Source organism: Pomacea canaliculata, linkage group LG12 (genome assembly GCF_003073045.1).
Source record: "Pomacea canaliculata isolate SZHN2017 linkage group LG12, ASM307304v1, whole genome shotgun sequence".
In the NCBI taxonomy this organism is placed as follows: Eukaryota; Metazoa; Mollusca; class Gastropoda; order Architaenioglossa; family Ampullariidae; genus Pomacea; species Pomacea canaliculata.
In genome coordinates, this window is record NC_037601.1 from 6,389,313 (window position 1) to 6,404,706 (window position 15,394).

The window sequence follows — 15,394 nt, forward strand, 5'->3', positions numbered from 1 at the left end:
ATGCATTTGTTATTTGTATTTAGTCATGATTTTTCTGAAACTAAGTGATTTAATCACACCAAGCAGAGACCAGAAAAAGAAAACATTTCATGTATTTTAAAGTGAACGGGATTTTGTGTAAATTCTTGTATACATTAGAAAAATTTTCTACTAGTTACGATTCGGTGTTGGAAAATAAATGATATCATCACATCAAGTATACAGGAAAATATCTGCTTACTGACTTGACAAAGAGCCAATGAATTGCCAACATAAGGGGAAAAAACTCATAAACTCTTGATAATAATTTAGAATCTCTTAAGTACCTGCCCAAAGCTTAAAAAGTAACGGTGTATAATTTTTCACAATTTGCCTTATCCCTCAAGGGCCACACATATCAAAAGAAACATTTGCCTATAAATGAAAAAGTCAATTGTTTAGTTAAAAAAAAAACTTCAATGCATGGAAACACACATAGCATATAATCTTTGGGATTGAGCAAAATGTCAACTAATAAAAAAAATCCTAGCACTGAGCAGCACAGATACAGATGCTAAGGCTACAGAAAACCCAGCAAACCCAAAGCCAAGCTCTTTGCTTTTCCCTTAAATAATTTTCTCCATTTTTGTTTTCCTCATTCACAGACTTGACTCTCATGCACACAAACTAATGTGGAAAAGCAATATAAAGCAACAGAAGACTGGCTGAAAGGGGAAAAAATAACCAAATGCAGCAGTGCCAAATATTAGTTTCCATCTACAAACTTAAAAACACTGGAGAAAGCAACACATAAATCCTTATGGCAAAAATAAACACAAGAGGAGTTTAACAATGGTGTATCTTGAGTTAGGTGGTGTCACAGCTTAGTTCAAAATGATAATGTGATAGGAACTGATGTTGATGAGCAGGATGGCAGGTTTCTAGATGCTAATTTCATGAAAGCTAATGTACAGATGGCATTAGTAGGAAAACATGCATGTATCAAACTACTATAAATGGTTGTCCTAATTCAAAATGCATTATCTGGATGAAGGGATTTGTGCAAAAGGCAGTCCCTGTAATAAACTGAACTGTTGTAGTGGGCAGTGTGCGAGAAATTCTCTGACGTGATGCACTTCTGCATGATTGAGGTAGAAACTTCCCAAAGAAATGCATTGCACCAAAGCAAAAAAAGAAAAAGCAGATTAAGAGAAATTAAACCTGTACAGATAAACAGAACTAAATGATATTGATATGTTCAGGGTCAGAGTAGTTTTGATGTTATGATGACAGATTGTTGTATCTACCACTATCACTAATGATTTTGATGAAATGAAAACAAATGTTACTTAAACACTGTCAATACAGGACAGGTGTTTCATTGTTATATAATCACACAACTCATTTTGGTAGTCCAGCTTTCCAAAATATGTGATAAACAGGGTGATCAAACATGTACACCATTGTTCATGTGTTGAAATTCATTAGAAATCAAAGAAATGCATGTTCCAGAACAGCCACTTAAATTGGCATCCACTCCCACCATGAAGTCATGTGCTGTCTTGGCTACAGGATACACCATGATCTTGGTAATTAAACACTGTACCAGCTGAAACTCCTCAGACAGTAGAGAAATGCACAGAAACGGCCTGACTGGTTCAAGTGTTGTTAAAAAAAAAACAACAAAAAAACAAAGTGTGATTTAGGTTACGTGTCTGACCATAAAGATTCAAAAGGTGCAATGGGACCAATAGATTTACAGAGAAGAGGAAGAGTTAAGATGAGCCAAGCATGACAATGGCTTAAGAATCTGGTCACAGTCGATATTAGCAATATATAAGTGGTCTTTGTTGAAAGTGTATTTCTTGTTTGACTGCTGAGGACTTTTTTTGTCTTCAGATTTCGTTGACAAATATGTTCTAGGTTGACTATATTTGAGTGCAAGAAAGGTCCATAGGATACACTTTTCCCCTTGCATTTCATTTTTTCTTGGTTTTTTTTTCTGAAACAAAGATGTCAAAAATCTACTAAATAAACCAGCCAGTACACAATGTTGAAGATGATGAAGGCGACCGGGAAGGCTACTCGTGAGACTTTATCCACCATCCGTGCTTTCTCCAAGTTGCTTAAACTTTTCATGAAGGCGGCTATCTGGCTGATTTCGAGTTCCAACTGCTCTATCTGCCAACAGAGAAGTGAGATGAGAATAAGTTGCAAATGCAATGTACATCTGATGGTAATTATATTCTTACAGATACAGCAGTCAGAGTTCAGAAGTTGTCCTTCACAGACGGCCTTTCACAGCCCTGGTTCAGATAGTCAAACATACATTCTTAATTAAAAGTTAATTAACCATGAATTGTTTTTATGTTGGTCTATGAGATGATCTATGTTCTGTTGCCTAAATTTATATCTCTGAGCTGTCGATGGTTTAATTATGTTGCAGACGACCTTTTGTATATGTGTACAAAATAAAGAAATCTTTAGTGACAAGGAGAAAAGGCATAGAATATGTGCTCTCCAGAAAAGAGTATGGAGCGTTCTACATATTTATTATTAGTTTGTGTATTTTGTTATTATTATACATGCGCTACTTTAGAATAATATTTTTTAGTTTTACTTTGTTTTAGACCAAACATTATGTTGTCTATCAATGTTTATGTGGCTCTGGAGTTACAGGATATAGTACTTCTCATGAACCAGCTTCAGACTGGAAGAATCGCCCAAATAAGAGGCGGCCTGGTGTCTTACCTCCTGCTGACTCATCTTTCTGAGGTGATCTTGAGCAGCGAGGCTGCCGCGCCGAAAGCTTCCGTTACCGAAGGAGCCGTTGCCAATTGTGCTGTTTGTAAGGACGTCGCCAAAGCAGGGGTTGGTGATGGCGATGGGTGGAGGGGTTGGCGGCTGCGACAGCTGGGGGCCACTGGGGTTGATGCTAAGGTTCGTCTGACTGGTTATGTTGCTCGGAGTATCCTTGCGCCTCTTCGACACCCGGGACTGTACGTTGCCATAGGCGAACTCCAGCAGCGCCGCAAACACAAAGACCAGGCAGCCCTGTTGTCAGATTTTTTTATGCATATAATTTTGTTTTTGTTTTTTTTGTGAATTTTCTTTTCTATTTTGGCATGAATTGTAGTCATTTAATGTGTTTTCGAACTTGATATCGATGTTGGCTATTAAAAAAAAAATTACTATTAAAGTGAATGAATGTTTCGTTGTTCTGCTTCACTCTGTCAGAAAACTTTGTAGTCACGACTCTCTTCAGCGTTACCAGACCTGCCTACACTGTGCCTCTGGCATGCCATCCCACTTCCCTCTAATACCTGTCTCTGTCATCTCGACGATACCTTTTAATGCCGAGAAGCGCCATTCTGCCATCACTCACCGCCATCCAGACGTCGAGAGCCTTTAGGTAGGACACCCGGGGTAGGTAGGCCTTCTCCCCCGTGCTCTGCGTGGTGAGCGTGAGGACGGTGAGGAGCCCGAGCGACACGCGGGCCGGGGTGGCATCCAGGTCGATCCAGAAGGACACCCAGGACAGGATGACGATCAGTACGGAGGGCACGTACACCTGAGCAATGTAGTAGCCCACCTGTCGCTTGAGCTTGAAGTCGGCGCTGATGCACGTGTAGTTACCTGCAATGTGTACACCTTCAGGTGTTACCTTCACCAATCAAACCGAAGAAAGAGGACGGAGTGGAAGAAGAGAAGGACGAACAAGAGAAAGGAAAGGAGAAAGAAGAATAGAAAAGAAACTCGTTGCCATTGAAATGTAAATCAGCGAGTCGAGTGAGATGACCTGGTGTCAACGATAACCTGGTGTCAATGAGAGTATTTCTATCTAGGGCATTAAGTACTATAGATCTCTAGAGGGAAAGTACTAACACTGCGAACTCTTATTATTATTAATTGCTGAATTGGCAACCGAAAGCAACTCTAAATACATCTCTGCTATTTTCATCAATGAGTACATAAGTTTAATGTTGGCCTGTTAAGAATGTGTCGTCTTGTATCAGACAAATTTAGCGTTAACATCGTCTGTATTCACAATGCATGTTAATATAACAAGGAAAGTGAGAGACATTTTACTACAGAGTAGGCAAAGTGGCATCACAGGCGGTACTAAAGTAATGGTGAAGAAGTACTGAGTTGGTATTAAAAGAGTACGGAATAGGTGCCGATGTGGTACTGAAGTAATATCATAGTGGTGCTGAAATGGTATCAGAGTGGTACTAAAACTAAGTTTTCGGATCATAGACAATTTCGTCGGCTTTGAGCTGACTCCATCTTAGAAATGTGCCTGCGTGCTAGTGCACCGAAGACAATATAATTGCGCAATCACGTTTGGTTTTAAAATCCATATGCGCATTTTGTTTGGAGACACCCGATAGAAGTTCGCCTTATTGGTGTACTTTTTAATGCAACTTTGCTAATGACTATAATTCACTGAAATCCCTTTTGGACAGAGTTGTTATAGACGCTGGAGATAACGTGCTGGATAACACGGTAGATGACTTTGACCTGACGATTTACTAAGCAGTAACAACAATGGATGACCTCCCACCGCTGTCAAGCAATTAATCTCCACTTGCAGTGACACTATGGGGATTTTGTAATATTTTAAAGTATAATTCTTTAATGTCTTGCCTTCGATCGGGGAAGATTTAATTCCCGCTTTAAGCTAATGAGATGATTAGTAAGAGATTTCCATGGTGAAGACGTCGTTAAGACTTTGCAATAAAAATGTTTCAGTTAATAGTCTAGTCCATCTGAAGAACCATTTCGTTAAGTCTTAGCACGATCTTGGTCAGATCCGGGTGAGAAGGGTGTGGGAAGGCAGACGTGTGCATAATTGATGGACTGGGTGGATCTGCCATTATCAGAAGACCACCTTTGTGAACCACGCTGAAAGTGCATGCCTGCAAACATCACCATGCACAGAAAAAACACGGACATCAGAAATGTAATTGGATACACTTTCTTCATCAAGGGTACAAGCAATGGAAGAGCAGAAACCATGAGTTAACTAGACATAGCATTGGTATTTGCGGTCTGACGGGTCTTTCTGTGAATGAGGATTTTTGTATCTCGAGAAGAGGGGCGTTATTTGCTCAGATTTTGATGAAAATAATATCATGTGCCGAGCTCAGCTCGGTTATTTGAAGAAGAGCTGCACCCAACTAGATCTTTAAACACAGATGATCCATGCGGTAGCTAGAAACGCGAGCGTTCCCTACAAAAACACCTTTGCTGTCTGGGTAAGTGCGGTGAAAGCACAATGTAAACATCAAAGGCACTTGTGCTTTCCGCTTTTTCCGTCAAGTGGAAAGCCGTCTGCTCTTCGGTCCATTCATAGCTTGAGTCTGTGCAAACACGCAAAGGGGATCAAGGCAGTGATCAGGAAATATCTACAAAAAGAAACGCTGGAAAACTGAAATGCTCGCTCTGTCTTAATGTGGGATGCGAACTGCCCACATTTGACACTCAGGACTCAAGTATGGGAAACCTCGCAGCTCATATGTCGAGGCCGTATCGCGACAGTCGGATCTTAAAAAAAAGGCACCTCCCTACCCCCCCACACTTTCTTTCTTCGAGTTGGCAATATTGCACATGAAAATGACTTAATGGGGTGAATCGAATAACAAGACATTTACCATACCGAGAAGATTGTTCATCTAGACGAAACATTTGTGGCTAAAGTAAGTCAGTTTTGACAGACGATCTGAGCCAATTTCGACAAATGAGATTTAAACCAATTTTGAGTGATGAATTGAGCCAATTCGGACAGTTTATTTCAGCCAATTTTGATAAACGATTCGAATCCTCTCTGGATTCGACCAATGATTTCAGATTGACGCCCTTGCCAGACGAATTTCAGTGCAGTGGGAAACTCGATCCAGGTGCGATTTGGATGGTGGATGTCGTCTTTTAACCACGTTTCTTTGGCAAATGGTGATAAGTCAGATCTTGTTCTAGAGGACATAGCATTATAAAGACTGTTCGTGAGCTCTTTCGAACGCCTGCGAAATCCTGAAAGAATGAGACTTTTTTTTCCCCCTGTTCTTGTTTAGGCTATGAACTTCTTAAAACCCCTATAACTGTAATTTGATTCTGGATATCGGATACGGGATTTCGTCAGTTCGACATTACAGAGTCAGGCAGATAAAAGTGCTTTTCTCACACACACGCGGGCACACGCACACACACGCACACAGGCACACACACACGCTTCCAGCTCCACCACTCACCTCTTACCTCTACACATAGAAGACACCTGTGCAGCACCCACCCAACACTCAGATTGCCACATGTGATTTTATGCCGATCTTCCCCGCCCACCACCCCATCGACAAAGAATAATAGGTAGGGGTCTCAACTGCACGTTGTTTTGAGGCGTGCATTTTGAAGTCCTGGGGTCACCCACCTAAAAGAGACACGAGCTTCCCCTCTCACTCCCCTCAACCCCCAGAAAACTGAAGTCATGCTTCTAACAAACAGACAGAAAAGACAAAACCTAGCCACCCCATTTCCTACTATCCAAATCGGCGCTCAGTCAATAACTGAAGTACAGTTCCACAAACTAATGGGTGTTACCATTGACAACAACTTATCGTGGTCCCAACACATTTCCACCACAAGTAAAAACATCTCCAGGAAAGTCTACCAGCTGTCCAGAATCAAACATTTCCTTGACACTCACACAAGAAAACTCTTCTATATCACCCACATCCAGTCAGTCATTGACTATGCCTCCACCCTCTGGGACTCCGCTAGTGGATCCTCCATGAAACCTCTAGCTAGTGTTCAGAGGCGAGCAATCAAAGCCGTCCTACTAAAACCGAAATTAGACCCACGTGACTTCACCTCTCTAGGCGTCCTTCCTCTTAAAAATAGACTCAAATTTAACAAATGCATTTTCATGTATAAAATACTGACGGGTAAACTATCGCCAAGACTCTCTCTCCTATTTTCCTCCAACAACTCTAGAACCTTCCCAAAACTGAATATTCCCTTTCCAAGACTAGACCTCTTCAAATCAAGTCTGCAATTTTCAGGGAGTGCGCTATGGAACAGCCTCCCTCTCCATCTCAAACAATTGCACTCCCTGGCCTGCTTTCGACGCCATCTATCTCAATACGTTCAAGATATATAGATAAGCCCTCTAATTCCTACCAACTCCAGGTGACCTTGTGAATATATGCTAATCTCTTCTTTAACCATCACTATGTACATATCCACCCTTCTCTATGCTTATTATCTTTTTATATTTAATGTTTAATTAATTCATTTCTATAGTTAATTTTTATGCTTATTATCTTTTTATATTTAATGCTTAATTAATTCATTTCTATTGTTAATTTTTACCCTGAAAAGGGCGAGGGCTAAGTGGAAAAAAGCGCTCAGTTGCTTATTTTACCCCTCGTTAATAAAGAATTGTCATTGTCATTGTCATTGTCATTGTCAAGTTACGTAAAGCGATTAATGGCGTATTAACTCTCTGCTGTCGCATCTCATTTCCCAGCCCCCAGGTCAGAACAGCACAGAAGACTTCCCCGCGACAGTGGCGTGTGAAACCCCATGAGAATGTCTTCACGCCCCGTTGACTGTCGGATTAACATGTTGTCATAACGACCATCTTTTCTTATTTTTTTCTCCCCTTAGTTATCTTGGCTGGTGTGACGACCAGCTTTTTAAACAAGTATTAAAGGTTTTGCCAGCTCCACCCTTCTATGCGTTCGACATTAAAAATACCCGAACAAACGAAACGTGTGTTCTAGTAGCAGGTTTTTTTTTTTTTTTGCGTTTCTAAGTGGGTGATGATTAGACGTACGTGTGACAACGCCCGTTGCACTCTGTAGCCTGTGGTGCGATACAAAAACGACTCCAACAACAGCGCAATGAAGAGCTCAGTTTACGTCTCCTCAAAAATGCTTTCAGAAAAACGAAAGAAGAATATGAAACAAATCAAGTCAGCGAGTGCATGAGCATGAATGAAGATGCCATTAAACACTTACAGTCCTGTCATTTACTGTCATTTTGAAATTTTTTTTAAAATTAAAATTGTTTATATTTATGCGGAAAGGTTAAGGGAATTTAAACGTGAGATTAAGCTCAGAGTTGTTGACAGGGTAATAAAAGTATCAGTTTGAGACTGCGTGTCACTGAAATGCATCAGTAAGTTTCCTTTATTTACATACAGGTGACTTGAAAAATAATTTAAATTGTTGAGGTGCTTTATGCTCCCTTCTACGCTTCCAAATAAATAAATATATAAATAAAAATTAATGAACCCTGACATCAAAGGAGCATGATTTTATTTTACTGCTATTGAAAGTTAAGAATTATGTTGCGAGGTGCGTGTCACGCGAAAAAAAGAAAAAAACAAAAACCCAACAAACCCCAAAATACTTACTCGACAGATTTTGGGAGATGAATATCTAGATCTTGTTGTTAGCTAAGTCTCGTCATCTGAAATAGTTTTTAAAACTTTACCGATTGGTGACACAGATGACGATCGAAATACTCCGTTCCTAACTCTTATTACTGCCTCGAACATAAAATCGCTAGGAGAAAAAGCAAACTTCGAGAAACGAAGACGATTTTGCTCGTCTGCTCAAACCTCGGGCGATAACCGCGAGCGACCGTCACGTGGTCATCGCCAGTGGTCTGCGCCTAGAAAAAAATGGCTGAGTGCTGGCGCTCATGTTGTACATAAAATATCGGGGAGGCCGGGTTACCGACCAGTTGCAAAACGTACACATCCAAGCCTTGGTGAATGATGTCAAGAAACTATCAAAATTAGTGAACTGTTATTATGTATGTAAAACTGTCACTGACAAGTAAAGACAATGTATTGAAAATATGTGTATTACGTGATACCCAGATAGCATGGAAACATTATAAAAACGTTTAAAAATGGTTTACATGGTTTTAATAAGGTTTAGGTTTTATATGAAACATTTTAGAAACATTTTTTAAAAATTTACCAAAAAACATTTTAAAATGAAACATGTTTAAAACATTTTTAAAGTGTTAGAAAATAAACCATTTAAAACCTAAATGTTAAATAAATGTTTTATAAACATGTAAAAGTTAACGTCTTTCACTGCGCGCGTCATAAGCCCGCTGATGACAAAATTTTTTAAAACACCTCAAAATTTTATTTGCGTACCTTTGCGGCGTAGATACTGATAATCCTCACAAAAAACATTTTAAATACTTTGTTATATATTTTCTTATCACTAGGTTTGATATTCTAAAATCATTCGCAGTTTATAAAACATCTATGCTACGTAACTAAATATTTCCTATTCTCCTTAATGCGTGTACTCCCATGATTCCACGCGGCGCGAAATTTTGTCTGCTGCTTACGACACGCGTGCTTTGCTAAAAACATTGGGTTGTAAAACTATTATATACCGTGTTCTAGTACAACACAGACTTAATGTATGCTTTTAGGTGTGATTTGTCAAACAAAGTTTTCGTTTTGAATAGTGCGCTCGTACATAATTTAAGACGTTAAGGCAACTGATGTCCAAATCATGTCGTACTACTGAACGAAGCGGAGTAAATAAAATTGTTGAAGCAGAGTTGGCGGAACAGAAAGAAAAAGACAGATCCGATACAAACAATGGAGTGTGAGTATCCGCTTTACAAATTTTACATTTATTATTGTTATTAAATCATGCATGTCTTCGTATATATGTGTGTGTGTGTTAACACCGCTACCATTACTATAGTTATGTACTACTTGCATTTGTTTTTCATTGCTGTACCATTATCTATGGCAGAAAGTGCGAAACAGTACCACTTTTATTGTATAATCATTTTTGATTATGATGTTTATTTGTTTGTGTTTTATTTTCTTAAAATATCCTTCATTGATGATAGTTTTATTTAATAACATTTTATTTCTATGGCATCATAACATTGCATACCAGAGAAGTAAATTGCAGTCAGTACATTAATCATGTCAGCTGAACAGTAATTGCTTGCTGTGTTTCCTTCATTCAGCATAATTCCTTGAGTATACAAGTTGGACATAAGTATATATGCAGTCATAATCTCTAGACTAAATATGACAAATAAAGTGAAAAGTTTAACCCACTCCCACGACAAAAAGTTAGCCTTTCTGGGAAGGGTTCTTGAATGATGGTTTATTTTTTTTCAGCACACAAATATGGCAGCAGACTTGCCACCAAGTAAGGTGACAAAACATGTGAAGGAGGGAACTCTGCCAGACAGGTATACCTAGACTCTGCATGTTTGCATTTTGAGTTCTTAGGGGTACTTTTATACTGTTTGTTCATTGTCACATATAGATATATATATTCATAGATTGGATGTTGCATCAGCCTGGTTAATATTGTTTTGGTCAGTCTATAGATACTGTTTCAAAGTATTGTTCCTATTTATTTTTTTTAAAAAGCTTTGGATATTGTCAGTGTCTTCACATAGACCTTGCTTTGGGTTTATTGTGGTTACAGACTGGAACATACAGCCATATGACAATTGACATCTAAATGCTCTGTGATCTCAGTGAACAGACTGATTTTTCATGTAAAATTTGCACAGTATTGTGTGGTAAAACAGTGCATTTCATTATTCATGAAGTATTTTATAGCTTGAAAAGAAATTGTCTTTTCAGATGAGTATTTGGTTGTCAGACAAGCAGATTTAATAGCTAGTATACAGCAAATCTTGAAACAATAGATTTTTCCTGTTTTAATTATAGAATAACAGAGATCAAGGAATTCATAGGTTTGGAGAACACCTGACAAAATCAGCACAGATTCCCATTATTGTAATTTTTCGAAAATGCTTGAGTGCTGTTAATGGGGCATTTGTATGAGTCCAGTAATTAGAATTTTTGTGGTCTGGAGCCATGAAATGAGAATTGCCGTTTAACAATAACCAAGGCAATCCCAGCTCATCCTTTCAGCAGTTCATTTCAATTTTTCATGAGGGTAATATTGATATTATGATTGGTATAGCATAAGAATTATTTATTATTTTATTCTTCAATTTTTGACATAAGAAATTCTTAAATTTTCAAAACTTGTCATTTAAATGCACACTTATTAATATTTGGTATGCTTGTTAATTATGTTAGGCCGAGACAGCTCACAAGAAAGACTACTTTAGATCTCAGTCAGCACATGCAGCACCACCACTGCCAGACTCACTACAACCAAAAGTGATAAACAACCATTTGTGCCCACAGGTGAATGCACTAACCACCAGAATATTGGCATCATCACGAGAGCACCCCATTGATGCTCTGCAAGGAGAACAAGAAGAGACAAACCTCAAACTGCAGCAGTAGAAGGCAGTATCCAGGGAGTGTCTAACGCAGGTAATGTAGACAATTTTATATTAGGGCTTTTTTTCTTATTGGTTTACCTATTCCATTTCGTTGTGAATTCCCCTTCACAATCTGATGTTGCAGATAGTGTTGGTTATACAAGAGTTACTGCTTCACAACCACCATTGATAGGCTTTGTTCACCAATAGTATTTAAAAGTGAATTGTCCACTTTCAATCACTGTGCTGTATTCATGCTGTTGCAGCATTAGTCCAGCACATTCTCAAACAAGGGACAGACTTAAAATTGATTCTGCAGGAAGCAAAAGATATGCTGAATCATTTGACTGCTCTGATAAGCAAATACAAACCTGCTCTAGCACTCTGGCAGGAGCTGTTAGAGCTGCAAGGATGCCTTAATGATGACTCATGAATTACTTGCATGTGAAGCAGATTTCATTGTTAAAGTCTTTATTGAAATAATTTGTAGTAGTTTATGTAAATTTTTACAGCGTAGCTTTACGTTTTTGAAAACCTTATGTTTTGTAGGGAACACATTTGAGAAGGATCAGTTCTTGTGAATCTAACGTACACATATATTTTGGAACATGATTCATTACGAGAGTTAGATTGTAAATCCAGTTTCAAAAGGTTTCAGCATCATAACTTTTATGGCTATTGGAGAATGAACCATTAGATGTCAGCTTTTTTGTGAAAGAGGTGCCCGCTGATTTATTTTCCGTATTCGTTTAAGGCAGGAATGCATTGAGAACATCCAAGTCTCAGGCTAGCAACATCATGTGGTCTGACCCTGCTAATACAATAACTAAATGTTTGACCAAATATCGCAGACTCTTGGCAGAAAAAAGGTTCTATGGGTTTTTCGGTTTTGTTTTGTAGGCGTGTAAATGTTGAGCATTTTGTGTATGGTTTAAACTTAACTAGGGGATTTGTGAGCACAAATAATCAATGCCATGTATATTTCACTACACCCTGTCTTGCCTGACATGTGGAATATTTTTGACAGATGTGTTTACTGTTTCTAATGCATTTGCAGATCAGAAGCCTCTCTTGTGTGGGTGGTACGGATGCAAAGGATTGCCTGAAAAGGATCATGCGGCGAATCTTGGCCGACAAGGTTTTATAACTAAAGGCCAAAGAGGAGAAAAGTGTGCATTCAAGGGGCTTTCAAAGGTGCAGACCATGATATGCAGTAAGTGATGATGCATAAATATTAGTAATTATTATTATAAAGTTACAGATAGAGGATTTGTTTTATATACATATTTTGAACCAAAAAGGAGAGGTGCTGATAGAAGTGCTTATTTTTGTATAATATAAATTGACATTTTTCATCACTAGCTCCACAGTGTGGTGTAGGACTTCTTTTAGTCTTTTTTTAATCTGTAAACCTATTAACCTTCTTTAATTTACAAATCCCAATTTTCCCATTTTTATTATCTTCAGAAGCCGTACAGAAGAACAATGGGTGCATGGAGGCTTCAGATAATATCATCGAAGAAAGCAGCAGCAGAAAGAGTCGGGGTAGAAAGCAGAGGAGAGAACGAAACTAAATGCTAGCATATTTCAAGGAAGTGACAACTGTGTTTCTGTGCCCTGTGAATTTACTGGAATATTATGGCAGAATTGTGTAGCTACGTTTCCTCGTTGGGATTTGGCAAAAAGAGACTTCCAAGAAATTGAAAGTAAAAACTGTGACATTGTTATTATCCTCATCTTCAATTAAGGCCAGGCACCTGAGGTAAAAACTTTTTAAGTTATTTAAATATGGCAGATAGGCATCAAAATTAACTCTTTGATTATTTATTACTAGAATAGTAATACATGTATCTCAGAAAATAGAGAAGACCGAAGATTCATAAAATAATACCTCTTTTCCGACCGTATATAAAGAAAACCTAAAAGCATTGATGACGATCACTTAGGTCCTTACAAATGCATGAAAGGTCCTTACCTGGCACCATCCCTGATTCCTGGGAACCCTGGAGAAGTGCAGCACCAACACGATATCCCTATTCTTAGTTATCATAGGACAAACTGATCATGTTCTAAATAAATTTCTTAAAGCCTCTTTACAAGAAGTACATGAACCTTGTTCAGCTTTGCCTTACAGAGTTTTGTAACACTAAAAAGCCTGGTTAATTGGAATATGTCTATTGTATAAGGATAGAGATTTTGAATGTTGTTATCTACAGATGGATATAACCATATTTTGTGTATTTTGTGCATCATTCAAATGTACATTTGCATTTCACTCTTTTTTATAGTAAATCTAAAGTTCTATTTAATTTTAGTTAATTATTCCTTGCGACTCCCAATGGAGCACGGGCCCCAACATCTCTCCTTTAATCATTTGAAATTGAAATATTTAAAAGTCTGTTCATTAAGAAAATTCCTTTGCTTCATTTATCACTGTTTAATTAATTCCTATACTTTTTTCTTCTTTTTTCTTTTTTATGTATTCATTGATTCATCGTTATCACAAATGGTCACCATTTGTTGTACAAGTAACATAAATTGTTATTGTATGATGTAAATGTTTTTCTGGGTTTTATACTATGACATTAATTAAATATGTTTTCATGAAAAGGAAATGAAAATCTGTGTAGTCATTCTTGACCAGGTTTGAAGTGGAACTTCGAGAGTATGTGTGGTTTAAAATTAAACGTTTTTAAAACCTAACTTTTAATGGGCATATTAAACGTTTAAAATAACCATTTTCTGCAAACATTCATTGAAACATTTTGCTTAAAACATTTACAAAAATACGTTTATAAAACGTTTAAAACTCGTTTCCGGAAGCTCTTAATTAAACGTTTTTAAGAACGTAATTTTTAATGGGCATAATTACGTTTTATGAACATTTTGTGCAAACATTATTAAAACATAATGCGTAAACTTTTTATAAACATTTATAAAATGTTTCAATGCTATCTGGGTATGACTATCAACCTGTTTTACGTTCTCAGACCCCAAATGCCAAATCGTTTATGTTTTAGGTCCACGTATCCGTGGGGAGATTTCCATAGCGATTTCAGGCTTTCTTACGTGATTTATGAATCTTTATGCGTCGTAACAAACGTATGATATCATAAGAAGTCTGTGGAACTCTGACTTAACTTCCAACATCTTCATTAATTTGTACCTATTGGTGAAATCTCGTCTGAGTTTAAAGAAGCTGTTTCTCTTAGTAACCGTAAAAGAGAATGTGGGTTTTAATCCTACATTCTGTTTGAAGACATGGGAAAGAGAAAGAAAGCTGACGGAAAAGCAGAAGGGTTAACAGACTACGAAATCCAGGCAATTTAATGTGCTAGGAATAGTTTAAAAAAAACCAAAAAAAAAAAACAACAAAAAAACCCCAAAAACCGAAAGAAAACAGTAGCGTTGTGAGAGAAAACAAGAAAAAAGAAAAGGCTTTAGATGATAGCTGAGTAAATAACGAAAGGGATAGCAGTATCAAATAAGAACACACAGGAAGGAAATGAAGAAAGGCAAAGCATTTAAAAAAAACAAAACCGCAGAATTGCCAGTCAAGCCTCCTCAATAGATAAAATGATTGTCCAAGGTGTGGTATCCGTGAATGAAAAAAATCGTGTAAAAGGAGATTTATTACACAAAAAATGTGATACCATTAAAAATAAAAGTGTAAAGAGTCCGCTAATCTCCCCTTCAAACGAACAATCAATACAAAAAGCAAAAACATACCCTGCATTTGTCAGAATTCTTGTCGGCAGTTCATGAGTGTAAAAGATAAAGAAAGAGAGAAATAAAATCAAGAAAAAAGGTTGAGTGGATTATAAGTGCAACTGAATGAGAGCTAAGGAAATATAGACCCACGGACGTTTAAAGAAGAGAAATGCTTTTACAGGATTAGAGCTGAAAGAGGAATTGTAGACTCAGGGTAAATTGGAATCGTGCGGCTCAGCTGCAAAAACGAACTGAATCAATGTGCTTGTGGCGTAGGTGTTACAGGGTCATTCTCAAAGCAGCAATATCAACTGTTTTGTAGGCACTTGGGCAGGAAGTAAGACAAAAAGAAGCAGGAGAAAAAATGACTCGTAAGCATGCACCAAGTCTTTAGCATCATTCAGGAAAGTGGTTTATCTGG

The 15,394-nt window shown here is 37.7% G+C and overlaps 1 protein-coding gene and 1 long non-coding RNA gene across 3 annotated transcripts in view; one reads left to right on the forward strand and one right to left on the reverse strand.

Annotated features, from left to right (window-relative positions):
* Positions 1-76: 76 nt before the first annotated feature.
* The window catches only part of LOC112553225 (glycine receptor subunit alpha-4-like), a 29,065-nt gene continuing 13,747 nt past the window's right edge, over positions 77-15,394 (reverse strand). Inside the window, exons 7-9 of the mRNA XM_025220314.1 lie at positions 3,344-3,594; positions 2,710-3,012; positions 77-2,139 (exon numbers count right to left, since the gene is read on the reverse strand). Coding sequence (XP_025076099.1) covers positions 1,975-2,139; positions 2,710-3,012; positions 3,344-3,594 — 719 coding nt within the window. The 3' untranslated portion in view covers positions 77-1,974. The remainder of the gene's footprint in view (positions 2,140-2,709; positions 3,013-3,343; positions 3,595-15,394) is intronic.
* LOC112553228 lies at positions 8,652-13,085 on the forward strand. Of its 2 annotated transcripts, XR_003096993.1 has the most exons (6): positions 8,652-8,775; positions 9,454-9,596; positions 10,130-10,203; positions 11,183-11,314; positions 12,320-12,475; positions 12,730-13,085. It is a non-coding gene; the product is annotated as an uncharacterized LOC112553228 (long non-coding RNA). The 2 variants fall into 2 exon arrangements; XR_003096992.1 differs by lacking the exon at positions 8,652-8,775 and having other exon boundaries at positions 8,944-9,596.